The following is a 27,762-nucleotide window of genomic DNA, read 5'->3' on the forward strand; positions in this document are numbered from 1 at the left end:
GAAGAAATAATACTGGCTGTTTAGGTCATACTTATTCTATGGTATAACATGTCATTTAAGGATCTATATGTACCTTTGTGTTAATAAGTCTTTCACACACACATATTTTTTATTTAAAATTGTTTTTTTAAATAAAAAATAATTTAAGGGCCCAGTATGGTAGCCTATTGGCTAAAGTGCTCACTTTTCATGTGCCAGGGTCCCAAAAGTGTGCTGGCTTTAATTCCAGTGGCCCCACTTCCCATATAGCCCCCTGCCCATGGCCTGGGAAAGCAGTTGAGGACGGCCCAAAGCCTTGGGACTCTGCACTCAGAAGAAGAGACCCAGAAGAAGCTCCTGGCTCCTTGGGACCCTGCACCCACGTGGGAGATCCAGAAGAAGCTCCTGGCTCCTGGCTTCAGATCGCGTTCTCTGGCCATTGCAGCCACGTTGGGAGTGAATCATCAGAGGACAGATCGTCATCTCTGTCTCTCCTCCTTTCTGTATATCTGCCTTTCTAATAAAATAGTCTTTTAAAGAATAAATAGAAATAAATCTAAAAAAATTTTCATTGATGCTATGACTAAAATTTCGCTAAGTACACCCAACTTAGCAAACACGCAACGCCATGCGTTGCACGCTCCTCTGATCTGGTGGCTGATGGAAGCTGTGGCTCACGGCCTCTGCCTGGAGTCATCAGAATCACAGCGCATGGGGCAGGCCAGGGGAGAAATCAGGTTTTGCAAGAAAGTGTGGTTCTACTAAATGAATGTAGCTTTGACACCATGGCCACTTTGGAAAGTGTAACTTGAGCGTTAGAGAACGTAAGTGTGTGTGTGTGTGTGTGTGTGTGTGTGTGTGTGTGTGTGTGTGTAGAGAGAGAATGTGTGTGTATACTTGTAATGTGTCACATGGAAAATAAAACAATGAAGAGATTAGGAAAAGTTATTGCAGAGAAGAAAGGCAATGTGCTGAGAAACAGTAAGCAAGGCAGAATAAAGGGAAATAAAAGGAGACTTCCTGGAGGAGGAGATTTTGAGCTTACATGAGCTAATTTAGAGAAGAGCTGGGGACAGGAAATGAGCATCTTAGGAGAAAGCAAAATGTAAAACAGGGCATTGTTCAAAAACACGGAAGAAGTACACTCGGCTGCAACTTTGTATCGAAGTGTTAGCAGAGACTGCTGTTCTTCAGAAGCCGGGCATTGTTGCAGGGGACCTGATGCAATGACAGCAACCTTGTTTCCTGTCTTACATGCAGGAAGAATCTTCACACGCAATTTCAGTTTGCAAAGCGCAAGATACGTTTAAGAAAGTGAGAGAGAGGTCTCCCGCCATGGTGAGAGGAGGAGGTCACGAAGAAGGGGAGACTGGAAGAAATGTGCAGGTGGTGTCTTTCTTGCGCCATCTCGGGGATGGGGACAGAGCATAGAGAGGGGAAAAAAGTCATTCACAATGGGCAGCAATGTAGCGCCTTGTCCAGAAGCAAAGAACATCGGAAGAGCGGGACTGCCTCCCGTTCTGATGAGAAGCTGAAAACTCAGGCGCCATCTCTTTGACAGTAACCCAGAGATGGGGTTACTATCACTGCATCTCTCTGAACTGATACGTGGATCCTGTCTTTGGGTTCTCCCACGGGGGCGGGGGGGGGGGGGAGAGCATGCTCTTGGAACGGTAAGAAACGGGGAGGAGCTAGGTCTTGTATGTTAAAACTTGACGAGCAGAGACCCACCTGCCTTTTAAGCCCATCTGACTCCTCACACAGTGTTTGCCCAGAGGGGAGAATGCGAACTTTAGAGGCAGCACTGGTAAATCAGGTAGCCGGAGCTGGCTGAAGAAAGAGACACATTTCACAAACCAAGTGTACATCTCGGGAAAGATACGAAGCCCAGCCTAGTTTAGAGTGGGTGTGAGGAGTATGCGCCGCCAGACTGGGCGGGCATCTCCTTAACCAATTCTATCCAGCCTGTATTCAGGTTGGAGCTTTTATCAACAAGAGTAGAGGTCTCCCAGCTCTCCTTTCTTCTGTCTGTAGGGAAATCACTAGGTGGAGTGGTTTGGAGGACCCCTCCCCCACCTCCCAAATCCTCCCAGGACCTTATCAGGGAAGTGTTGTCAGATCCAGTGGCCCCATTGCTGCAGGGCACCGAGAGTTTCCTAACTGGCCCACAGGGAGAGAACTGAAATCCTCTAGCATGCTTATTGAACAAGAGCAATTACTTTAGAAGTAATTGCTTATCTGTTCCAGGGCTTATTCCCTCTTTCCATCACACAAAAATTCATTTTCTTTGAAAATTCCCATTTTCTTCCAAACCTCTTACACACGTAGGCTAATGTCTCCCCAGCTACATAATAAAAGCAAAGGTATGACACAGAATAAAATTGGGACGGACAAGGCCAAATTATTCAGGGTAGAAGTTTTGCTCTAAAATGAGTAGAGTTTTGAGCAAGCAGGGACATGATTTGTTTTACAATTTATGAAGAGAGCTTTGGCTGCTGTGTGGGGAATAGATTAAAGGGAGTAATGCTGAGAAGGACGGCACTGCGCACGTCTCGTGGCCACCCGGCACGGCACGTGGTGAGCTGACGCGTTCACTCTGAGTATCCATGCTTTTCTTTTTCTAGTTAGTAATGGGTTTCATTTTTGCCTGGCTGTATCACTTCACACTCCATGTTCCAGCCTCCCCATTGTCCAGATGGACACATGTGCTTAATAAATCACAGCGAGCTACATCGCATTAACGTCTGACAGCGCTGACCTTTGCCTGGGCCTGATTCTCCTGGAAGACACAGATGGCTGGGACCTTCCTTCACTCTCCTGTCTGCTAGTTCTCTAACCCCCAGCCCTCCCCATTTGTGTTCTTAGATAAAATTTCCTGTGTAGTATTTCTCAGGGCTCCCCTAAGACTTTCCAGTGAGCCCTTTGGAGGGTTGTTTGGTTGGTTTTAATATTTTATTTTTCTTTGAAAGGTAGATTTACAGAGAAACAGGTAGAGGGATCTTATATCGGCTGGTTCACTCCCCAGATGGCCACCAGACTAGGAACTGAGCCAATCTGAAGCCAGGAGCTTCTCCTGGGTCTCCTACGTGGGTGTAGGATCCCAAGGCTTTGGGCCATCCTCTACGGTCTCCTCAGCCACAAACAGGGAGCTAGATGGGAAGTGAAGCAGTTGGGACACGAAGCAGCTCCCATATGGGAGGCCAGCACCACTGGCAAAAGCTTAGTCTACTACGTCTTGGCAGTGGCTCCGCATCCCCTTGTTTTTGACCAAACATGTTGATACAGCCAGATAAAATCCATCCAACTCTACTTTCTTTGTCTCATGAGTGATTGGCTGATATTACCAGAGTGTAGCTAGACATAAATAGTTCAGATTCTTCAGCTGACAGTGACTTTCTCTGACTATAAAGCAATTATAACTACAAATCACTTCAGCTGAGACTTGGGGTACTTCTGCTAAAACTCTAAGGTCAAACCACAGTGCTATCACATTCTGACCTTAGGACTCAGGATGTGCTTATCACCTGAATAAAATCATTTCTTTGATTATCCTACGCATTGGTCATTCACATGGTTTCCTAAGGCAAGTGGTATACCTTTCTTTGCCCCTTCCTCCTTCGGAAGGCTTGAAATACGTCTTGAAAGCTGGAGCTCTAGCAGCCTTCTTGGACCATAAAATGGAATTCATCTAACAAGAACCATACTGTGCCAGAATGGCGTAAGGGCAATGCAGAAGCATAATTGGAGCAATAAATCACAGGCGGGGAGAGATTAACTGAGAAGGCCTTCGGACTCTCAGAGATAATGGTGTTTTAACTAGGCCTTAAAATAATGGAAATTTTGATGAGTGGATGAGGGAAATGACCCAGATGATAGAATGCTTATCCAAATTTTCCTTGACAGGGTGGAATAAGTGATCAATAGAACAAGACATGGGTAGCTGCCTGAGTTTATGGGATTTTTAAAAAATGGGGTGGAGGGACTGCACATTGAAGTGATCTTGTCAAGACAGCAGAAGTAAATAATGATGCTAAGGAGAAAAAAGAAACACGTAGAGGAGGAATAAATTAGTAACTTCCGTGGTCATCCTTTGTGTCAGAGACATGAGTGCAATACTCAAGTGGAAATAGATGAAAGAGGTTGCTGCTGAAGTGAATGATTCTTCTCAACAAAAGCCAAATAAAATTAAAGCTGAAATAGATGAACTGATAGTTAAAGACTCCGAAACTTGAGTATGCACAGCGGAACAGCTTTTGCTCAAGAAAGAACTATTGCCTGGGAATACAGCGGCCTTTCACTCTTTCCCAGTAGTTTGCGATAACATTTATTGTTCATAAAACAGCAGCATTTAATAAGTTTTCAAAGAAAACATTGTTGTATCTTCCAATGACATTTGCCTTTGGAGATCAACAATTTCTTTGCTTGTGGTACTTACCCCCATTTTTATTTTATTGACTTGAGACACACGGAGACACTGCTTCCTTCCCCAAATGCCCACAGTAGCAGGGCATGGGCCCAGGCCACAGCTGGTCACCAAGAAAGGCCAGAGCTTTTCTATCGGTGCTAGGGACCCAAGTGCTCGAGCCATCGTCCTCTGCTGCCCACCACCTGGCTTGGCAGAAAGCTGGACCCCAGAGACATGAGGTGGGCAATGGAGGAAACTGAAGCAGTGAGTGCAGGCACTCCTAAATGGGATGTGCACACCTTTGGGCATCCAACACCAGGCCAAAGCACACACTCCCATAAGGATTACTCAAGTCACTATAAATCCCAAAGGAGACTGGTGACTGTGTGCAGTGTTGTCAAGACTTATTTCACTGCTGAACACTCATACTATAGAATCATTTGGAACAATTTATCTTATATTTTGAACTCTGTACTTAGAGATAACTGGGGCAGAGTGATAGAAAAAGGAAAGTCTTTAACCTAAAGAAAACAATATAACCAATTACAATTACAAACTGTGAAACTTGCTAGAGTCAAGGTGAGCTTGCTTTTTTTTGGTAGGCTCTATTCCTTAGGAAAAATAAAAAAAGATTTATTTTATTTTTATATAGAAAGTCAGGTATATCAGAGGAGGAGAGACAGAGAGGAAAATCTTCCATTCATCGATCATTCCCCAAGTGACCGCAACACCCAGAGCTGCATTGATCCGAAGCCAAGAGCCAGGAGTCTCTTTTGGGTCTCCCATGCGGGTGCAGGGTCCCAAGGCTTTGGGCTGTCCTCGACTGCTTTCCCAGGCCACAAGCAGGGAGCAGGATGGGAAGTTGGATGGCCAGAATTAGAACCAGTCCCCATATGGGATTCCGGTGTGTGCAAGGTGAGGGCTTTAGCCACTAGGCTACTGCACCAGGTCTCCTGATAAGTTCTATTTCTTAGAGCAGTTTGTTACAGCATTCCTTTGTGAACAAAGCGGACCAATTTTTACCCCCCTACTTGATCTCTCCAAAATTAAGAAATTATTCGTGGGTATTCCTACTCTTTATTGGACTGCAATGGACTTTTGCATAAGTTCGATAAAAATCTGTTTCTGCTTACCTGAGGATAGAATTCAAAATATTGATTCGAGTACTGCGGTTTTGACTGGGTTGTCGTCCTTGGATGGTTTGCGGGTGTAGCAGACGCGGTCTGAAGCGCAGCCAGCTGCGGCTTTCTAACCTTTGGAGGTTTCTCAATCTGAGAGTATCATGCCTCTCATCCCTTTCCTTGCTGCACTTACCTAAATCATCTAATTTGATAAAACTAACTTATTTTACAAGCAAATCGGTCTTTCCTTGATTATCTGTGGTAAAAGAAAAAACGGGATGGCTATGGAAAAGTAAATTACGTTTCGAAAGAAACTGTAATAACCCATGATTAGATTGTCGCTCTGTTCATTGATTGAAATTCTTGCTTCTACCCATGGACTCTCCTAACTTCAGAATTCTTCTTCTTTTCTCTAATATCTGACTATTACTTTAAGAGTAAAAAGAAAAAAAAACTACTTTGTTCCTAAAACTCTATTTGCTGAAACTGAATAACTTGCTATCCGTTTCAGGGCTTAGACCTAATTCATGATGTGTGACTCACAGAGAAGCTAAATCACAGAATGTTAAATCCATGCCTACTTGAATTGTAAATCTAGATGATTAACTGACATCAGAATTAGGCTCCGGGCCCGGCGTGGTGGCCTAGCGTCTAAAGTCCTCACCTTGAATGCGCCCCGGGATTCCATATGGGCGCCGGTTCTATCACAGCAGCTCCACTTCCCATCCAGCTCCCTGCTTGTGGCCTGGGAAAGCAGTCGAGGATGGCCCAAAGCTTTGGGACCCTGCACCCGCGTGGGAGACCCGGAAGAGGTTCCTGGATCCTGACTTCGGATCGGCATAGCATCGGCCGTTGTGCTCACTTGGGGAGTGAATCATGGGATGAAGATCTTCCTCTCTGTCTCTCCTCCTCTCTGCATATCTGACTTTCCGATAAATAAATAAAATCTTAATAAAAAAAAAAAAAGAATTAGGCTCCCTGGGAGGACGAGACACTGCCTTGTGCTTCTATGATTTAAACATAGCTTGTCCCCCTGAACGGATACGGGTATTTAATCCTCAAAGTCCTACATTGATGGATGTAAGGGGACAGAATCCTGATCCTTCTATGATGTTTAGTGGAGTTACTGGCTTTTTTTTTTCATCAATGATTTATTTATTTTTATTGGAAAGTTAGATATACAGAGAGGATGAGGGGCAGAGATGGACCTGTCCTCTGGTTCACTCCCCAAGTGCCGCAACGGCTGGAGCTGAGCCAATTTGAAGCCAGCAGCCAGGAACCTCTTCCAGCTCTCCTACACAGGCGTAGGGCCCCAAGGCTCTGGGTCATCCTTGACTACTTTCCCAGATCACAAGCAGGGAGCTGGATTGGAAGCAGGGCGCTGGACACGAACTTGCACCCATATGGGAATCCTGCAGATACAAAGCTAAAACATTAGCCACTAGGCTACCATGCTGGGCCTTTTTAAGGGGCCATTAGGGTGGAGCAGGCATGATTGAATCATGATGGGTTTTTTGTTTGTTTTATTTTTTTATAATCATGATGGCTTTGTAAGAGGGACACAGACGCCCACTCTTGATGCTTTGTGCCTCCTAGGGATGCTGCTAGCTAGAAGGCCATCACCACCTATGGCTCCTTGATCTTGGACTCTACAACTATGAACCACATTAACCAACCTCAAGAATGTTGGTACAATAAGACAAAAGCTGACCAACACACCATCATTTTCACGAGTGAGGATAATGGTGCAGTTAAGCTTTCACAGTCCATAGGAACTGCGGAGAACTGCACAGAACCTGAGCTAAGAAACCTTTTGATTCTGCTGGCAGGTAACTACAACACCTCAGGACAATGTCTATCTCAAATTGTACTCGTGATTTCTTCTCAGTAAGGCTCCTATTTCAACCCAGTCTTATGCTATCAAATGATAACCTTGCTTTAGATTAACTACAGGCTAAATAAGAAAATGTCTATGCCATCTCTGATGCTACACGCGGTAGGGATCAATTCCTCTGGGCAAATCGAGATGAACTGAGCAACAGCAGGCTCCATGTTTACACCAAGTTACCTAGCAGCCTCATGTTGTCACTCATGGTCCAAAACCATCATATAAAATGTACTTTTTGGACCCGGCGTGATGACGCAGTGGTTAAGTGGTTAAGGTCCTAGCCTTGCACACCTGGGATCCCATATGGGCACCGGTTCTAATCCCAGTGACCCCATTTCCCATCCAGCTCCCTGCCTGTGGCCCAGGAAAGCAGTTGAGGATGGCCCAAAGCTTTGGGACCCTGCACCCACGTGTGAGACCCGGAAGAGGCTCCTGGCTTCAGATCAGCATAGCATCGGCCATTGTGATCACTTGGGGAGTGAATCATCGGACGGAAGATCTTCCTCTCTGTCTCTTCTCCTCTCTGTATATCTGCCTTTCCAATAAAAATAAAATAAATAAATCTTTAAAAAAGATAGGTAAAAAAAATAATAATCAAACAAAAAAATCAGAAAAAAAATAAAATGTACTTTTTTCTTTGCTTTGTTTCGTATTATTTCCGATTTAAACTTTGTACCTATTGCTGTCAAAATTCTGTAAAGATCCTAACCTGCTGGATCAGCACTTTTTTTGCCCACAAAACTGACAAAATTGGGGTTAGCATTGTAGCATAGCACAAGCCACTACCTGTAACACTGGCCTGTGTCCAGACAGCCACACTTTTGATCCAACTCTCTGTTGATGGCTTTAGACAAGCAGAAGAAATTGGCTCAAGTATCTGGGCCCTGACCACCCACATGGGAGCCAGAGATGAAGCTCCTGGGTCCTGGTTTCAGCCTGTCCCAGCGTGGGCCACTGCGGTTACCTGGGATGTGAGCACGTGGGAGATTTCTTTCTCTCTGCCTCTCTCCTTTACTCTGTTATTATTTCATAATTAATAAATAAATCTAAAAACAATCCATAATGATTCAAGGTAAACTTAGTTTGATAACTACTGGTTCTGAACGGTTTTGTTACTTGACTATGGCTTTTTTTTTTTTTTTTTTTGTAAAGATGTATTTTTACTGAAAGGCAAACAGAGAGCTCTTACATCTTTGTGTTCATTGCAACAACGAGGGCTTGGGCAGGATGGTGCCAGGGTCTCCAGTGTAGATGGCAGGAGCACAGACCCTTGGCCATCATTGGCTGCTTTCCAGGCATGTTACCAGCCAGCACATAAAATGTTGGCATCCCAAGCAATAGCTTAACCTACCTTGATGTGCACTGCATAAGTAGGGCTGGAGAGGAAGGTGATATGCAAAGATGGAAGCAATGAAAGACATAAGCCCAACGACTTTCGCCCAACTGCTGATCCTTACTCATATGTTTCTGCCTTGGTCTCTGATGCCCGGAGAACTGTGAACTCCAGATACCAGGAACAATCTTTCCTGTTCTTTCTTATCAGGTTGCAACACAACCCATTGCAACAGAAGGCCCAACCCACTGAAAAGGTTTGTTGCTGATTCAGTGTTCCAATCAGTTCCTTCTGGATTGGAAATCAGCCCAACAAATTGGGGCACGCCCATCTCAGCACCAGGGGATGACTGAAACCTAACAGGAGTGGGATAGCGAGTAAAGCCACCACCGGGGATACTCGCATTCCGTATGCGAGCTGATCAGTGCTTCACTTCCAACCCAGCTCCCTGCTAAAGGCCTGGGGAGCAACTGGAGGATGGCGGCCCAGTGCTTGGGCGCCGCCACCAGTGAGAGACCCTGATGAGCAGGTTCCCAGCTCCTGGCGTCAGCCTGGCCCAATGCTGGCCACTGTGGCCACCCAGGGAGTGAACCAACAGGCCGAAGACACCTCACATTCCATGTCTACCTCTCTCTGCCACTCTTAGAACTAAATATATCATCTTTTAAAATAGAAACTTAACGAATAGTCACTTAGCAATGCTTTCAGAGAAAGGTGGTCCTAGAGAACTGTGACAATTATCATAATGAAAATGGAGCCACGTGTGTTAGGCTGTAATAAAAGCAATTAAAACAAAGTTGGAGGATTGGGAAAAGGATTTCATGCATGTATACCCAATAAGAACAATCAGAAAAGTTTCTACAAGCTACAGCCTTGCAGGAAGTCCTCCGCAGCCTTGCAGGAAGTCCTCCGCAGCCTTACCAAAGCCTGTGGTGTACCTGCCCAACAACTGCTGGACTAACCCAACTCCTGTTGATCCTTGTAACCATGAATTATTATTTCTAAATAACTTTTCATTTTGCTTTTCAGTTGTCCCTTGTCTCAATCCTTCACAATTTTCCCATAGTTTTCATATTCTCTAAGTTTTCTAGTTACTTCCAAATAATTATTGCTTTCTTTAGCGAGTTCCTGTTACCTAAAGCTTGAGACTTTCTAACTGGTCGATTCTTAATGTGGATCAACTTGCCAGTAGTATTAGTTTTTAAAAGCCATAAGGTCTACAAGAATGTTGTTTAAGCTACGATACGTCTTCCCCGAAGACTGTGTCACATATTTATTATATCGCTCATCTTGGAAGCCCAAAATGCTTTCAGGGTTAGCAACACTGATTCATTCATTTTAATACAGTTTTACAAGTAAGTTAAATTCACTTACAAGCTTATTCTAAAAATCCTTATTTACAAAACATAAAAGATATAAACAAAACTGGTATCTCCTTGAACCGACTGTCTCTTAACTACCTCACCTTGAACCCATGTGGAAGACCCGGAACACGTCCCCTGCTCCCGGCTTCAGACAGGCTCAGTTTCGGTTGTCATGGCCATTTGGGAAGTAAACCGGTGAACAGGATGTCTCTCTTTCTCTCTATGAATCTTCCTTTCAAACAAAAATAAATTGTAAAAGATTGTTATTAACTTATCAAGAGGCAGAATGTCAGAGAGGAAAAAAAGTGAGGATGAGTGCCTGAGAGACAGCGATGTTCCTGTTCCTAGCTCATTAGACCTACTCAGGTCAGGAGGCAGAACTCCAGGCAGGCCTCTGAAGGAGTGGCGGGGTCTCCAGCATCACCTGGGGCCTCCCGGGTATTTGGTGGGAAGCCTGGGGGGGAATGGGAGGTGCTGAGAGTAGATCTCATTACCCTGAGATGGCATCCCAAGCAGTGGCTTAACTTGCTCTGCTACCACAACACATCATGAAAGCACAGCCAAGCATGTTTGAATACTATGAGGTTGTTTTGCCATTTTCACTTATAAAATCTATTCTACTCCCATTTTGCACATGGGGTTATACTGACATAGTTTAATTTTTTCAACACTTTGATAGGATATGCCATAGTTTTCTATCTTCTTTCACCTTATGTTAATCCATTTCACAAATGTTCAATTTAACCTTTAACCTGGATGAAGAGCACCACATGGCTGGAGAAACAGCAATGAGTAAAAAAGACATGGGTCTCAATCTCTAAACGCTGGTGCTGTGGTTGAGGTGATCAATTATAAGCAAGTGTGACAAACACAGACTGTGACAGAAATCCGTAGACAAACGTTATTCTAGAGGAGCTAAACAACAGGGGAAAACAGATACAGGCAAACACGCATGTACACATATCCTCAGGAACTTCTAATGGACAGTTAACACACTGGGAAGCATCTCGACTCCCAGATAAAAGGATGACGCCCAATAAAACTGCGAAAGACACCTTGATGTGCCACTCCATGTTCCACCGTTGCTGTGCCCACAGTGCCATGGTGCAGTTACTAGCAGGTTAGATCCCTGCTTCCTTCTGAACACTACTGTAATAACAGGAACGGTGGGGGAAACGGTGGCGTGCCTGAGAACGGGGAGGGAGGAAGGGCGGACGGAGAGGGCAATGCCTATATCCACAAAATCCTATCTTAGAGGAAAAAAACCAAAAATAAACAGAGATGAGCAGGCGTTTAGGGAGCCCACCTGCGGCTGGCGAGAGTCCCCGAGAGTAAGGGCAAGGACTGAGGGGTAAATGATGCAAGCCGACGGGGGAGGTGGGGACGCGGGCTGGTCGAGCGCCCACGGCGGTCTCCGGGCCGAAGGGGCCGGCCGAGGGCAGGGTAGCCACAAGGGAACGTCCCTGTGGGAGAAGCAGCCCCGAAAAGCGTCCACGAGGGGCGAGAAGCCGTGACCTTCCAGCTGCAGCACAGCCCAGCGCGGGCCCCCGGCCGGAAACGGGCGTGGCCGCTCGGGGCGCTCCCGCTTCCGACGGCGGCCCCAGGCGCCTCCGCCGAGCGCCGAGCCGCAGATCGGCCGCACTTCCGCCGAGCGCCGAGCCGCAGATCGGCCGCCATGGCGTAAGTGCGGTCGCCGGCAGCGAGTGGGAGGGCTCGGGCAGGGCACGGCCGCCCGCCTCGCTCCCGAGACCCCGGATGGAGACTGGCACCGGGGTGCAGGAGTCGGGCGGCGGCGGCCCTGCGGGGTCAGGGGACGCCCAGGGCTGCCGGTGGCGCTGGGCCGTGTGGTAGTGGCTCTGCGTGCGGTGTGTTGAGACTGGAGAAGTCCTAACGTCGCACTCTTGTTTGTTTTCATGTAGAAGCCAGTCATCCAGCATGGAGCACACCCTCACACCGTTGGAGCCCCTGCTGCCCACTGGTACTGTATTTCTTCCCGCCCTGCAGCGTGTCACCCGCAGGCACCTGACCCGGGAGCGCCGGATGCTTCCCGCGTGCCACACTCCTGCACCCGGGGTTGTTAGGGCTCAGGCTCACATTTCAGAGCTGAAGGTAGACCCGAGTGCTGAGGACTCAGTCCTTCCCATCCTAGGATTGTGGCAGGTGTAGACGCATCTCTTAGTTTGTGCATTCCGTGAGCCGGGCAAGCTCTCCCACGGTGTAAGAATTTGCACTCAGGGCGTTTCATTTTGTGTTTTAACTTTCAAGTGACTGAGTGAACTGCGGCTTTTGACACTGTTAAGTGGTGTTTGTTCTCAGCTGCAGTACAAGTTGGTGATTGCGGACCATGAAGTAACATGGGAACCATTGCTTTTTAACCGTTTCTCCATCGTGTGGAACTTCGTGCGCTATGTTCATGAAGTCGGAAGCAGGTTGTTCATGGGTGTCTTTTGTAGCTCTTGTGGCTGTCCGCATCTGCACCTCAGTTGTGCGCAGACAGAAGCGTAGCGGTTTTCCGTGGTGCCTGGACACCTGGCTCTCGTTCAGCAGGAGCAGCACCTGAAGCACTTCCAAGAATCAGGATTGGATTCAGGTGGCCTGTGGACTTGCCTCCAGACTCGACTGTCTGAAAACTTGGAAGGTTTTCTAGTTGAAAACAAGTATGGTCGAGACAGTGCTGCGTAGTCAGGCTTTGTACTGAGAAACTAGAATGCCTGGGTTTAAACCCAGCACTGCCATGTTCTGGTTGGCTGACCTCCTAGTTCAGGATTCTCGTTCTTATCTGAAGCTGACCTACGTGCCAGGGTTAGAGGGAATCTAGGAGCTGGCCCACGGGAAGCATGTTGTAATAGCCAGGAAGTGTTCTGTTCAGCAGGAGCGAGCGATAGGAGGGCGCCAAAGGGCAGCTGGCTCTGAGCCTCAGTGCCCACACGGGCGAGGATTGCAGTAAAACAGGAAAAAGTGTGCTGCTTCTGGTTCAGCGGCTGCGTGGAGGAGGCCTTGACCGCGACAGTCCCACGCTGTGGACTCATGCTGCAGTGAGACCTGTAGGAGGATGCTTAGACCCCTTAGTGGAGACAGAATGGAGCCCGCCCTCCCTTGGCCGGTTCTCTGTTCCTGATGCTGGCACAGGCGGGACATGGCATGCGTTCCTCTGTCAGGTCCACGTTTAGGCCCGACACAAGGGCAAGGGGCATGTTGATATTGAAATGTTTATATAGAGATGATTCTCTAAAAACATTGGTTGGTACAAAGGCAGCTGAACAATGCCAGGTGCCTTATAGGAATTCACTTACTTAACTTGAAGCTAAACCCTTTGTGAGGAAGTAACGTTTTCATTATGAAGTCTATGAATTTAATTTCTTGGTGTCATTTATCGATAGTATTTCCTCAGATACAGTGGGATCAACAACCTAACGTTAAAGCTGATTCTCTGCTGATTAAGAAGTTACTAGAAAACACTTCAGTCTGAAATACTCTAAATACTTAGCATTAGCTCAGAGAAGGGCAGTGTTAGCCATGAATTGGTGTATCTTTCTGTTGTTGTTGTCATTCACTAATATAGATATCATTAAAGAAAAACAATCCAGAAAGTGCATGTTTCCTGAACTCCTGCTTCCGTAGTCAGTGTTAATCTTGTCTTAAACAAGAGAGCTTTCTATTTCATTTTGTAAGTACTGTTTAAGCGTAGTGAGTTCAAATATGACTATTGTTTTTCAACCCAGATGTTGTATCTTTTTCTGTCCTCTTTTTTCCAAACACTATAGTAGCATGTATAAGGCAAACAGTTTGTGCTACTTATCAGAGATGATATTCTAAATATGCATATACTATTTTAAACATGCATATACTGTTTTAAGTAGTCTAATCAAATAAAAGTCTAGATACATTTTAAAACTAAGATATTTGACATTCTTTGTAAAAAGACTCATTCAAGTTTATTGGAAAGGCAGTTCAGATGTACAGAGAGGAGAGGCAAAGCTCTTCCATCCACTGGTTCACTCCCCAGGTGGTTGCAACGACCTGACCGATGCCAAAGCTTGCTCCAGGTCTCCCACATGAGTGCAGGGTCCCAAGGCTTTGGGCCGTCCTCCACTGCTTTCCCAGGCCACAAGCAGGGAGCTGGATAGAAAGCGGAGTAGCCAGGACAGGACCTGAACCCATATAGAATCCTGGCGTGTGCGAGGTGAGGATTTAGCAACTAGGCTATGGCACCAGGCCTGGGAAGACTGGATTGAAGTTAAGCAAAGCATAGGCGAGTCAGAAGAGTATAGCAGGTGAAGGTGGACTGAGAAAGGGCTCAGGGCTGCATCTAGATACAGGACACGCAGGTAATATCATGGGGAATGTAGAGACAATCTGATGGTGCTTGAGAGGGCTGGTGGAGAAGCTGGGAGAAGCTGGGGAGGTGTGGTAGAATCAGGCTGTGGAGGAAAGAGAAATTTATTGCAGGGTAGGAGAGGTAAAGTTCTCGAGGAAAAAAAAAAAGGTTTGTTCTCATTACTCTATGAAATAGTCCATAGGCAAACTTTATTTATTTTTTTAAGATTTATTTTTTGTTTTTGTTGGAAAGTCAGGTATACAGAGAGGAGGAGAGGCAGAGAGGAAGATCTTTCATTCGTTGATTCACTGTCCAAGTGACCACTGTGGCCAGAGCTGAGCTGATCTGGAGTCAGGAGTCCAGAGCCTCTTCTGGGTCTCACACGTGGGTGCAGGGTCCCAAGACTTTGGGCCGTCCTCGACTGCTTTCCCAGGCCACATGCAGGGAGCTGGCTGGGAAGCAGGGCTGCCGGGATCAGAAACAGTACCCATATGGGATCCCGGGTGTGCAAAGTGAGGACTTTAGCCGCTAGGCTACTGTGCTGGGCCCCATAAGGCAAGCTTTAAAAATATTGTTTTATTAGAAATGCAGGTTGCTGAACAAAGACCTGCTGGTTTACTCCCCCAAACCCTGCACCTGCTAGGACTGGGCAAGGCCTAAGTCAGAAGCCCAGAGCTCAGCCAGGGTCTCGCATGCAGGTGACAGGGAGTGTGTTAGTGGTCAGCTGGAATGGGGTCAGAGCCAAGTGTGAGGCCAGGCACTCCCAGACAGGCTGTCGGAGGCTGAGGCGTTGTCTTTGCAGCTGTTCTAGACGCGTGCCCCAAAGCAGAATTCTATACAACTCATAACTCAAAATGTGTACCTCTCAATATTTGCTAACCAAATACATTTCACAAAGTTTGTGGAAAATAGTTATTGTGATGAAAAAAAGAAGAAGAAAAAACAGCACACTTCAAATTTCTTGCACTGAAATAAACATTTTAATTTCATTTTTTCCTCACAACATTTTTGAAATATCCTGATGGCTGTGCACCATCTAATGACCTTTTGGTTGTAATTGGGCTCCATGTCTGACGACATGGTCCCTAAACATCATAAAGTACCTGGAAAGTTCTTGTTGCCTTGTCTTTCCTCTGTACGTTTTCTGCACTTAGCTACATCTAGGTGCGCGCGTGCTGGCTGTTGTCTTAGAATTGAGTGCCCACTGAATACAGCGAAGAGCAGCACGGCGGAAGTGGGCTGGACCACACGGGCTAGGGCTGCACCACGCTAGGCTGTTGGGTTTGTGTAAATACACTCTGATGTTTGCATATGAAATGACCTGAGGATGAAGTTTATATTTCGTTTTGGAATGCCGAGTGACAAAGAAGGAAGGAAGGCAGGAGTAAGTGTGGGGTGGGGGATCCAGTTTCCATCTGCTGAGTCATTCGGCACATTGCTTAATACACAGGACTGGAGCAGGCCAAAGCAGGGAAGCAGGAGTCCACCGGCGTCTCCCACTTGGGTGGCAGGAACTCAAGGGCTCATTGGCTGTGTCCCAGGCACATTGGCAGGAAGCCGGATTAGGGGCTCGGGCATGCTGCTGCTGGGGAGCTGGTTTAGGGGCTCGGGGCATGGGCTGTGTGCAGGCATGCTGCTGGGGAGCTGGTTTAGGGGCTCGGGGCATGGGCTGTGTGCAGGCATGCTGCTGGGGAGCTGGTTTAGGGGCTTGGGGCATGGGCTGTGTGCAGGCATGCTGCTGGGGAGCTGGTTTAGGGGGCTTGGGGCATGGGCTGTGTGCAGGCATGCTGCTGGGGAGCTGGTTTAGGGGCTCGGGGCATGGGCTGTGTGCAGGCATGCTGGTGGGGAGCTGGTTTAGGGGCTTGGGGCATGGGCTGTGTGCAGGCATGCTGCTGGGGAGCTGGTTTAGGGGCTTGGGGCATGGGCTGTGTGCAGACATGCTGCTGGGGAGCTGGTTTAGGGGGCTTGGGGCATGGGCTGTATGCAGGCATGTTGGTGGGGAGCTGGTTTAGGGGCTCGGGGCATGGGCTGTATGCAGGCATGTTGGTGGGGAGCTGGTCTGGAAGTGGAGTTGGGACTTGGTCTCGGGGTCTGTGACTTAGGACGCTGGCATCTCTAGTGGTGCTTTAACCCTATTGACACAATCCCCACTTTCCTCAAAGTCTTTGTCTTGGCCTTAAAGGCTTTCTAGTACTAACTCTTATCATCTGGAATGTTCTTAGCTAGCCCATAACATTGTTACTAAGTTTTGACCATGCTGTTGGGTGTATAGAAGGATCTCTATAATTTTAATTTCCGTACCTTTTGTGATGTTTTCCTCGTACCACACGTGTCCATTGGTCTTCCCTCTGTTTTTGCACATTTTTGGAAGCATTTGTCTTATCCATTTTTCTGTTGGGTTTATTTCCTTTTGAAAAATTCCATAGGAATTCTTCATATATTCTGGATACTGTTTTTTAAATTGTTCTTATAATCTTGGGCAGTTTTGCCTTGCATCTAAATTCTTATAATGGTTTTTATTATGAAGCTTTGTATTCAGAGTCCACACCTTTGAAACAATTTTTGAAAATCAGGTTGGTTTACCTTAAATAGCCCCAAATAGGGGCTGGCTCTGTGGCCTGGCCGTGAGTGTCCTTTGTCAGTGTGCCAGGGAGTGTGATGGAGGATGACGTGGCGCTTGGGTGCTGGGGTCCCTGCACACTTAAGGGTCCTGGGTGAGGATCCTGGCTCTTGTCTTGGGGCCTGTCCAGCTCCAGCCGTTACAGCTGTTTGGAGAATGTGCCAGCAGATGGAAGATCTCTCTGCTTCTCCTTCTCCCTCTAACTCTGCTTCTCAAATCTAAATAAATAAATAACTCCTTAAAAAAAAATGGCTAAAATAAAGTCGCGGCCTACGTTCTCGCGAGTATCATTACTTTTGTATGTGTTCATTCTGTGAGTTCTTAAGACACACAGGTTACACAGATTTTAATTTCAAGTTTAAGATCACTGCTTTTTGTAGCTTTACTTTTTTTTTCAGCCTTATGAAGGCACAGTTAAAAAAATAGTATTTAAAGTTTTACAACATGGCATGTGCCCATTAGACAAAGAGATACCAGCAAAGGTGAAGTAGCATACGCCGGCTTCCACAGAGAGCCGTCATCGCACGTATGGACTGGCACTTGTGTATGCATACCCTTCTAGATATTTCCTTAGTACCACAATGTGCTTCAGGATTCTTCTAAATCACAAGGAGAATTTTCTGGAAGTTGTTGTATTCAGTGTCTAATTCCACTTTTCCATATCAACTTTTATAATATCTAGTATCTGTGTATGTTTAAATTTCCGGGGCCCCCAAGTGCCAGCTCCCTACTTTTTTTTTTTAGTAAGGATGCCCTGTGGATTTTCCTGGGTCTCTGTAAAGCTAGGTAGTTACCCCTCACCCACATCCTTAGTGCCCCTTTAATGTTTTTTTTTTAAAAAGATTTATTTTATTTTTATTGGAAAGGCGGATATACAGAGAGGAGAGACAGAGAGGAAGGTCTTCCGTCCGATGATTCACTCCCCAAGTGAGCGCAACGGCCGATGCTATGCCGATCCGAAGCCAGGAGCCTCTTCCGGGTCTCCCACGCGGGTGCAGGGTCCCAAAGCCCTGGGCCGTCCTCGACTGCTTTCCTGGGCCACAGGCAGGGAGCTGGAAGGGAAGTGGGGCTGCGGGGATTAGAACCGGCGCCCATATGGGATCCCAGGCGTGCAAGGCGAGGACCTTAACCACTTGCGCCACCTCGCTGGGCCCAGTGCCCCTTTAACGTTAACATAGACGCTGGCATGTCACTCTGAAGTGGCTGTGATGCAGCCACAGACTGGAGCAGCCTGACCTGTGAAAGTGTGAGTCAAGAAGTCCTTCTTTCTTTTCTCTACCTGTTTCTATTTTCATGAATTCTGTGCGAATGAGACTTTCACTGGTCATTTTCTATTTCTTTGCAAAGGATTACAGATTCTTGCAGCTGTATTTCAAAAAGACTGTGAAACCCTTCGAAGTTATTTCTTAGGAACTTAACTGCCACTGTGGGAGTTGATTCTGAATGGAGTTGCCATCTTATGGATGATCTGTGCCGGCTTGATCAAGTCAGCATCGTTCCATTACGGGCTTTTCTGAAAGCTGACATTGACGTCATGCCGTATGGCAGGTGTGTTCTGACGCTTCGCAGTCATGATGTCTGCACGAGAAGTTTGGAAGTGGCAGGCCAGTCCAAGCTTGAGGTTCAGCTGACTTTTCCATTAGTCAAGTGACCTTGGCATGCCAGTTGCTTTTCTAGAACCCTGGTTTCATGATCTGTGAGAAATACGAGTTACTCATATCTCAATGTGAAGTCCTTGGGCCAATTTAGGATATAATAAAGTAAGTTGAAGCAGTTGAATCGCATTCACATGTAAAACGGTCTTATTAGAACTTTGCACTGGATAAGCTTTAATATGCTGATTAATGAATTCTGAAATTTCTACATCTTTTTGTGTAATTAATTCTTTTGGGAGATTGCCACTTATTTTAGCGAGTGTGTTCATCTAGTTAGGAGAGGATATTTGGGTAGGATGGTTCTTTCAGAACTATTCTTGTTACCTGGGTTCTGTATTTTTCTCATGCTTGAAAAGCTTTATTGGTGATATATGAAACTATTTTTGAAAGACTTATTTTTATTTTTTTTAAATATTTATTTTTATTATTTTTTTTATTGGAAAGCGGATATACAGAGAGGAGAGACAGAGAGGAAGATCTTCCATCCGATGATTCACTCCCCAAGTGAGCGCAATGGCTGATGCTATGCTGGTCCGAAGCCAGGAGCCTCTTCCGGGTCTCCCACACGGGTGCAGGGTCCCAAAGCTTTGGGCCGTCCTCGACTGCCTTCCCGGGCCACAGGCAGGGAGCTGGAAGGGAAGTGGGGCTGCCGGGATAGAACCGGCGTCCATATGGGATCCCGGGTGTGCAAGGCGAGGACCTTAACTACTGAGCCACCGCGCTGGGCCCGAAAGACTTATTTTTATTGGAAAGGTAGATCACAGAGAGTAAGAACAACAGAGCGAGATCTCTCGTCCCTGTTTCGCTCCCCAAATGGCTGAAATGGCTGGAGCTGAGCCAATCTGAAGCCAGGAGCCTAGAGCTTCTTCCAGGTCTCCCAGGTGGATATAGTGGCCCAAGAATTTGGTCCTTCCTCTGCCGAATTTCTAGGTCATTAGTAGGGAGCTCGATTGAAAGTGCAACAGGCAAGACTCAAACTGGGTACCTGTATGGGATGTTGCTGTTGCAGGTGGAGGCATAGCTTGCTATGCTGTAGTTCCCAGTCGCCATGAAATCCTTGCGATGTGATGCAACACAGTGCTTGGTGCCTCATGGTGAAGTCGTAAGAAATTTGATGGAAATATTTCTTGTGCTTCTAGAGACTGTCAGTTTCCATTGAAAATACCTGGTTAAATCCATGAAAAGCATAATAGAACCTGGGAATGGGAAGTGACATGCCCCAACTACCAGTGCCTATTTGGAACATCCCTGTGAAATCTGTACCCAGCACTTGACTCTCATGTGGTTGAGCTCCCTACTAATAACCTAGGAACTGAGCAGAGGAAGGCCCAAATTCCCAGGCCCCTCTATCCATCTGCCCATCTGCATCAGCAGGACAGCTTTCTGAACGCGTGGCCTTTGGTGGAGAGAAAAAAGCGTGTCACAGGACGGTCCAGCAAGGTGTCGGGCAGGGGTGGATACATCAGACTCTGCAGAGCTGGGTTAGCAGGAAGCTTTTATGGGTTAGGGTGAAGGGCCCTGGGATGCAGAAAGACCTCGCAAGGCAAGCTCTGCCGGGAGGGATTTGATATTAGGTCAGCACGGTAAGGTGGACTTTTAAAAAATAATTTGTTTATGGGCCCGGCACCGTGGCGCAGTGGTTAAGGTCCTCGCCTTGCACGCCCGGGATCCCATATGGGCGCCGGTTCTATCCCGGCAGCCCCACTTCCCTTCCAGCTCCCTGCCTGTGGCCTGGGAAAGCAGTCGAGGACGGCCCAAAGCTTTGGGACCCTGCACCCGCTTCTTGGAGACCAGAAAGAGTTTCCTGGCTTCGGACCGGCATAGCATAGGGCGTTGCGCTCACTTGGGGAGTGAATCATCGGACGGAAGATCTTCCTCTCTGTCTCTCCTCTCTGTATATCCGCCTTTCCAATAAAAAAAAAATAATAAAAATAAATCTTTAAAAAAAAAATTTGTTTAAAGTTATTTGAGACACACATAGACAGCCACTCAGCAACATTTCAGTTCACTTCCATTGTGCTTGCAGGACCAGATTGGGGGTGCGGGAGAAGCTGACAAGTTGGCACACAGTCCAGCTCTCTCGTGTGGGTGGGCAGGGACCCCGTCACTGGGGCCATCCCCATTCCTCTCAGGGTCTACATTAGCAGAGTTGGGAACGGGAATGGAGAATAAAACCCAGGCCCTTTGGCGTGGAACACAGGCATGTTAGCCACTCGGTTGCAAGCTAGATGTCTGCTTCCGGGTTTCTGTCCTCAGCAGCTGCTTTTGGAAAGGCTCTTGGGTAGTAAGTTGGGTGGTGCCTTCATGTTTGGTTTTGGTTGCTAGATTTCCCATCTTCTGTGCAGGCCCAGGCTGTGTAACATGTAGTTTTCTTCCATGTCCTAAAAAGGACAGATTGAAAAGTTTGATGAGACTGCGAGCTTTCTGAACTTGGGGAGTTAGGGGGAAACACCATGTAGTAAGGAATATAGCTTGCCTCCATTTTGTGTGCCTGATATGATCTGCCCTTTCCTTATCTAATTTTTGATTTTCATATTTGCCTCAGTTTTGGTGATCCTCTTAATGAATTTCATTATATTTAATGACACAATTTGGGGGTAATCCTCAGGGTTCATGGCCAAGTTATTTCTCTGGCTTTAAGAAATGTCTCATTAACTCTGAAAGCCATCTTTTCCACATCATCTAGAGAATCAATTTTCTGTGCATTAGTGGTACTTAGTCTTACGTCACCTCTTCCCCATCTTTGCACACTAGCATTTTACTAGCTATGTGTTTATAGAAGCTAATATTTCTAATGTGAGATTAAAAATCTTTAATCTCTTGGAAAAAAAAAACCTTGCAAGTTGACACTTTGTGGCTTTGGCGGTAAGACTGGTGTTTTGTATGAGTTGATTGAAAGCATTAAATATGTTTAATATTCACAAGGCTAAAATATTGTGGTTGATTCACTCCTCTCTCCTGTCCCCACATCTGTAGGTGTTGTTAAATTAACAGCAGATATCTTTTGAGGATTTCCAGGTAAATGAGGTGTGTTTGTGCATTAGCTTCCCGTGAAATGAACTTTATATTATCTTTTTTTTCCCTAGTTAAATCCATCAGAAAGAGTAGGTGACAAACATGCTCAGAACAGGTCAATTTCACTTGAACACTCTCCCTGTGGTTTCATCACAGCACTGTCTTTGTTGATATTTTATTTTCTATGGGGGAAATGTTTCCTTTTGTTTTTAAACTTACAGCAAATATAGCTTTTGATTTACTCTTCCTGGATTAATTGCTCTCGACAGCTCTCCTTTCTTCAAGCTGGGAACACTGCTCTTGCAGTTTCTGGTCTAAGGACACATGTGTGAGTGATGCGAGCTCTAGATGGGTGGGCGCTTTGGGAATCACTGCTGTTCCCTCTGGAGACCTTTGCTAGCTGTCCTCTGCAGGCTGTGCGGCTTCCTCGCTCACTACTGTTCAGATAGTTTCATGTTTTTGAGAAAACGTAACCTTGTTGGACGGATAGCTGATGATTTTTATTTTTTAAAGATGAATTTTGTTTATTTGGAAGTCAGTTACAGGGGCAGATAGGATAGGTCTTCTGTCCTCTGGCTCATTTCACAAGTAGCCACAGAGATGAGGGTTGGCCTGGCCATAGCCAGTGTCAGGGAGCATCATCCAGGTGTGTCATGTGGATGCCATATGGCACTGCTTTCCTGGGTTCAGTAGCACGGGGCTGGACCAGAAGTGGAGCAGCCAGGATTCCTAACTGCTGCCCAGGTGGAATGCTGGTATTACAAGCAGCGTTTTACCCATTATACTACAATGTCAGTGCCGCAAACTAGTTATTAAAAATGAAATGAAATTTATGTTTAGTTTTCTTATTTTCCAGCTTTAGGAAGACCTGTATTGGTTTTAGCTTGCCTGTCCTTTAAATCTTAGAAACCAAACTAGACTTTCTTGTCCTCTTTTTAAAAAAATATATTATTCTTATTATTTTTATTGGAAAGGCAGATATACAGAGAAGAGGAGAGACAGAGAGGAAGATCTTCTGACTGATGACACTCCCCAAGTGAACACAACGGCCAGTGCTGCCCTGACCAAGGCCAGGAGCCAGGAACTTCCTCCAGGTCTCCCACACAGGTGCAGGGTCCCCAGCCTTAAGGTCGTCCTTGACTGCTTTCCCAGGCCACAAGCAGGGAGCTGGATGGGAAGCGGGACTGCTGGGATTAGAACTAGCGCCCATGTGGATCCTGGCATGTTCAAGGCAAGGACTTTAGCTGCCAGGCCACCATGCTGGGCCCACCTCTTTCCTTCTTTCTTTTTTTTTTTTTTTTGCTAAAAATTGATTTGTTTGCAGAGTGACCAAGTAAGAGAGAGAGCTAGAGAGAGGGAGAGAGCGAGAGAGCTAGAGAGAGAGAGCTATAGAAAGAGGGAGAACGTGAGAGAGCTATATATAGAGAGAGGTCTTCCAGCTTTTGGTTCGCTCTCTAACTGATCACAACATCAGGGATTGATCCGGGCCACAAGTGGAAGCCTAGAATTACCCAGGTCTCCCACGTGGTAGGCAAGGGCCCACGTACTTGGCCTCTTACCTGCTGCTTTCCCACATGCATTAGCAAGGAGCTTGTTTGAAGGAGGAGGGAGTGAACAACACTTACATCAGCACTCTGATACAGGATGCTAACTTGGCAAGTGGTTGCTTTACTCGCCATATCCCAACAGCAGCCCAGATTTTTCTTCCTTTCCTAGGAGTCCTGAATATTACTGCTGCCTGTTGAGCAGTTATTGGAGTTGCTTCCCTGCCACTTACCAGGAGCTGTTCTAGGTCCTGGGTACAATGAACTTCCCTGTGTTCCATACTTTCCTGATCTAACTTCCTGTCCCAGGCATCATTAGCTGCTCTTGAAAATGAGGAGTACTTCGGGTGTGGCGTGGTGGCCTAGCAGCTAAAGTCCTTGCCTTGAATGCATCAGGATCCCATTTGGGTGCTGGTTCTAATCCTGGTGGCCCCGCTCCCCGTTCAGCTCCCCGCCTGTGGTCTGGAAAAGCAGTTGAGGACGGCCTGAAGTCCTGGGACCCTGCACCTGCGTGGGAGACATGGAAGATGCTCTGGGTTCCTGGCTTTGGATCAGCTCAGCTCCAGCCATTGTGGCCCCCTGGAGAATGAATCATCGGGTAGAAGATCTTCCTCTCTGTCTCTCCTCCTCTCTGGATATCTGACTTTCTAATAAAAATAAAATAAGTCTTTAAAAAAAATGAGGAGTACTTTCCACAAGTGCTTTTTGTGGCCTGTTTGCCTTGATTTTACATTGCAACATCTGCAGGATTAGAGAATTCTAAACTGGAATGTATTGCTAAATTATCGGAGGTGATGCTGTGTTAGGATCAGAAAGCCAAACAAGAACCAGCCGGGTAAATGGAGCTTTGCCTAACCTTGTTTAATTTACGGATTCTTTTTTGCCTTGTTACAAACTGTAGTTTCCAGACCTGTGACATTAGCATGCCCGGGGGCAATAAGAAAATTCCAAATCGCAGGCCCTGTTTCAACTCTGCTTGAATAAAAATCTGTACTTTAAATAAGACCTCAGGGTTAGTCTTCAGCTCCTACCTATTTGAGAAATACCTAATAGTCATACCAGGACACTTTAAAAAAAGAGTTGAAATCTTATCAAGGCCAGTGTGTGGCACGTTGGTTAGGATGTTACTTGGAATGCCCATGTCGCGTTTCCGAGATCCTGTTTAGAACCCAGTCCCATGATTATGGCTTCCTGCCAACACCACCCACCCTGGAAGGGCTGTTTATAGAAGCCTCTAAGAAGACATCGAAATCATGATTGCCTAAAGTAGCTGTTGTAGAAAAGTAGATCAAGCCATTGCTTGTTGTGTCCGCACCTGTATTGAAACGCTTGCTTTCGGTCATAGCTACTCAGCTCTCCGTCCAGGTTCCTGCTTCTGTACCTGGCAGGTAGCAGGTGATGGGTGACGTACTTTGGTCGCTGACACCCGTGTGGATGAACCGCATCCAAATGCAGCTCAAGGCTTTTGTCCTTAGCCTCTCCCAGCCCTAGCTATTCTTGGTGTTTGCGGAATAAAATGTAGATGGAAGATGTTTCCTTCTTTGTATCTTTGCCTTCAAACCACATGCAGATAATAAGGATGGTAATTAGAACATGAGACCTTTATTGCATGGTGAGAGACTTACTGTGCCTAAAGAGGCTTCGTTCTGCATCATCAACTATATCCTAAGAACCCAATCAGTCTGGTTAAAAAAGGGAGGGGGCCCAGTTAGGCTGCCTCAGATCAGTAGCTTCTTCCCCTGCACAATTGCCCTTTACAGCCTTTATTTATTTATTTATTTATTTTTGCCACAGATAAATTAGAAATAGCGAACTGTATACCACAAAGTTATATTTTAGAGACTGGGTTTAGTTCACTTTCCATAACAATTATGCTTGGGTTACTACTCAGAGGAAAAGATGACACATTCAGGTAACATGTCCATTAGTTACTTAAACTTCGTTGTTGTTAAGATTTATTTTAAGGGCCCAGTGTAATGGCACAGTGGCTTAATCCTCACCTTGCATGCATCGGGATCCCACATGGGAGCCAGTTCATGTCCCGCCTGCTCCACTTCCCATCCAGCTCCCTGTTTGCGGCCTGGGAAAGCAGTCGAGGATGGGCCAAAGCCTTGGGACCCTGCACCCTTGTGGGAGACTGGGAAGAAGCTCCTGGCGCCTGCTTCAGAATGGCTCAGCTCTGGCCATTGCAGCTGCTTGGGGGAGTGAACCAGAGGATGGGAGATCTCTTTTGCCGACACTCCTTTTCTCTGCAAAAAAAAAATATATATATATATGGGCACTGGTGACCCATATATATATATATATGTTGGAAAGGCAGTTAGTTTTATAGAGAAAAGGAGAGTCAGAGAGTGAGTGAGAGAAAAAGAGAGAAAAATAGAGAGATAGAGATATCTTTCATGTACTGGTTCAGTCCCCAAATAGCCGCAATGGCTGAGGCTGAGCTGATCTGATCTGAACCAGCAGCCAGGATTTTCCTGCAGACCTTCCACAGTGCACAGGAACCCAAGGCCCATAGGGATGGCGGTGCAAAGCCAGGAGCTTCTTCTGAGTCTCCCACGCTGGTGCAGGGTTCCAAGGCTTTGGGCCATCTTTGCTTTGCCAGCCACAAGCAGGGAACTGGATGGGAAGTGGGGCTGCCGGGATTAGAGCCAGCGCCTATATGGGATCCTGGCACGTGCAATGTGAGGACTTTAGCCACTAGGTCACTGCACTGGGCATCTGTCTTATCTTTTCATGTCACATACTCTTACGGCTGTTTAGTGCCCGACCTCCAGTGAAATCATGGCTTTGGCTATAAGATCTGTTCAATTAACTTGGACAGTGATTCCCCTTTTCTCCCCCTGACCCCTTTGTCAGCAAAACAAACCAAAAACACAGAGAGGATAGAACCCCAAATCTGTATCAGTTTGCAAAGCTGGAGTTCATACTTCCTGCAGTAATTGTGCTTAGGACTACTTTCTCTGCGCGACAGTCATCCAACTGAAGCATCCGTAGAGCCCTCAGGCTGTGTCTGTGTGACCACTCCCCTTGCCAGCCATCCCTCAGGCTTCACAAACCCCAGAGGGTTACACGCCCCCTCGGCACAGACTAACCCAAGATTTGAAGCTAAAAGGATGGAGGACTCATTGCAAAAAGAATATCCGGCCGGAGAGGAACTCAGAGCTTCAGGACCGCAGCAGGAGCCCCCCAAGGGTGCATTGGTGCCTTTCCTATGTTTGTCAGAGGGTCTTCGGAATTGGGTCCCTTTGTGCTTTTGTGCTTTGTGGCGGGAGCTGTCAAAAAATACAATGACAACAAATGTGCTTTAAAGACCTAGATGGACTTATATGTGCAATTCAAGAATCAGGCAACAGCTCACTTAATTAGAAAGATTTTTTTTTTTTTTTCTGATGGTCTAAGGCAAAGGAAGGCGGCTTTATAGCAAGAAAGTAGACTGCAGCAAGAAAAAGGCAGATGAGCTGGTTAAGTTTTTACAGGTTTAGAGCAGAGGATGAACCTGCTGGCTTCACTGAACTGGACTCCTTTCAGTGGGTTGCAGGAACTTTTGTTTTTGCAAACTGGTGTCCGATGATTTGCTGTCTGCTCAGAGTACCTGCATTCTTGCTTGGTTTGGTTCCCAGGGCTCAGTGCAGGATGCTGGTCTGGAAGAATGGCTGTCTCTAATGTTTACTGGATATGTTCTATGAAAATGATTATTATTTTCCAGAATATCTTTGAAGCAAGCCATGCCCACTGGTTTCTTTTGAGTGTTGTCTGTCAGCGCATATTGCGGTGATGTGTTCAGGACGCCTACACAGAGGATGGCTCACCAAGGGTTACTTTCAGTTATAATCGAAGCTGAGAAAATTGTCTAATAGTTACAACCGTGTAAAACAGACTGTTAGATGCCGTTAGAATGGAATGCCTGACTTGTCTAACGGATGCTGAGATGGCTACATGTGGGCAGTACATCTTTCCGGTTCTGTGGAGTACACTGTTTTGAAATTCTGTCTGGTTAGAAGTTAGTCTAATAGGTAAACTATTATGTATCAATAATTTAGTTTGTAGTTCGTAGCTATACAAATAATTCTTATCCTAACTAATTCAAATGAGTTATTTCCAGTAGGTGCACAATTGATTTCTTCCCTAAAAAGATGGCTAACAAACCATATGTCACTACCCTGTTATACAAAGCTTTCTCTTAATGTTGCTCTAAGCTGCTCAGTAATTTTATTCATGGTACCATTAGGACAAAGACATACTCAACTTGTATTAACTAACTAGGTCCATACAGCATAGTAATAGTAGTTTTGATACTGTTTCTTGTTAGTTCACTGAGGCTTGAATGCCTTGGCTCATTTTATATGTGTAACATACGTTCATTTTTATGTGTGCATGAAAGACATGATTACATTTTAAATTATGATTTGCTAGGTTAAAATTTCTGTTTTGTGGTCAGTTGAAAAGGCGAATGGATAGGTCATTTGCATTTTTGTTGAACTCATTTTTCTTACCTGTAAATGATCTATTACAGGCTA

General features: G+C 46.1%; 1 protein-coding gene across 1 annotated transcript in view; it reads left to right on the top strand.

The window, feature by feature from the left end:
- The first annotated feature begins 11,815 nt into the window (after window positions 1-11,815).
- Window positions 11,816-27,762, top strand: part of TPK1 (thiamin pyrophosphokinase 1) — a 331,654-nt gene continuing 315,707 nt past the window's right edge. Inside the window, exon 1 of the mRNA XM_041002510.1 lies at window positions 11,816-12,068. Within this exon, the coding sequence (XP_040858444.1) occupies window positions 12,026-12,068 (43 nt within the window). The 5' untranslated portion in view covers window positions 11,816-12,025. The remainder of the gene's footprint in view (window positions 12,069-27,762) is intronic.

This window comes from Ochotona curzoniae, unplaced genomic scaffold (assembly GCF_017591425.1).
Source record: "Ochotona curzoniae isolate NIBS_2020 unplaced genomic scaffold, NIBS_Ocur_1.0 scaffold_2476, whole genome shotgun sequence".
In the NCBI taxonomy this organism is placed as follows: Eukaryota; Metazoa; Chordata; class Mammalia; order Lagomorpha; family Ochotonidae; genus Ochotona; species Ochotona curzoniae.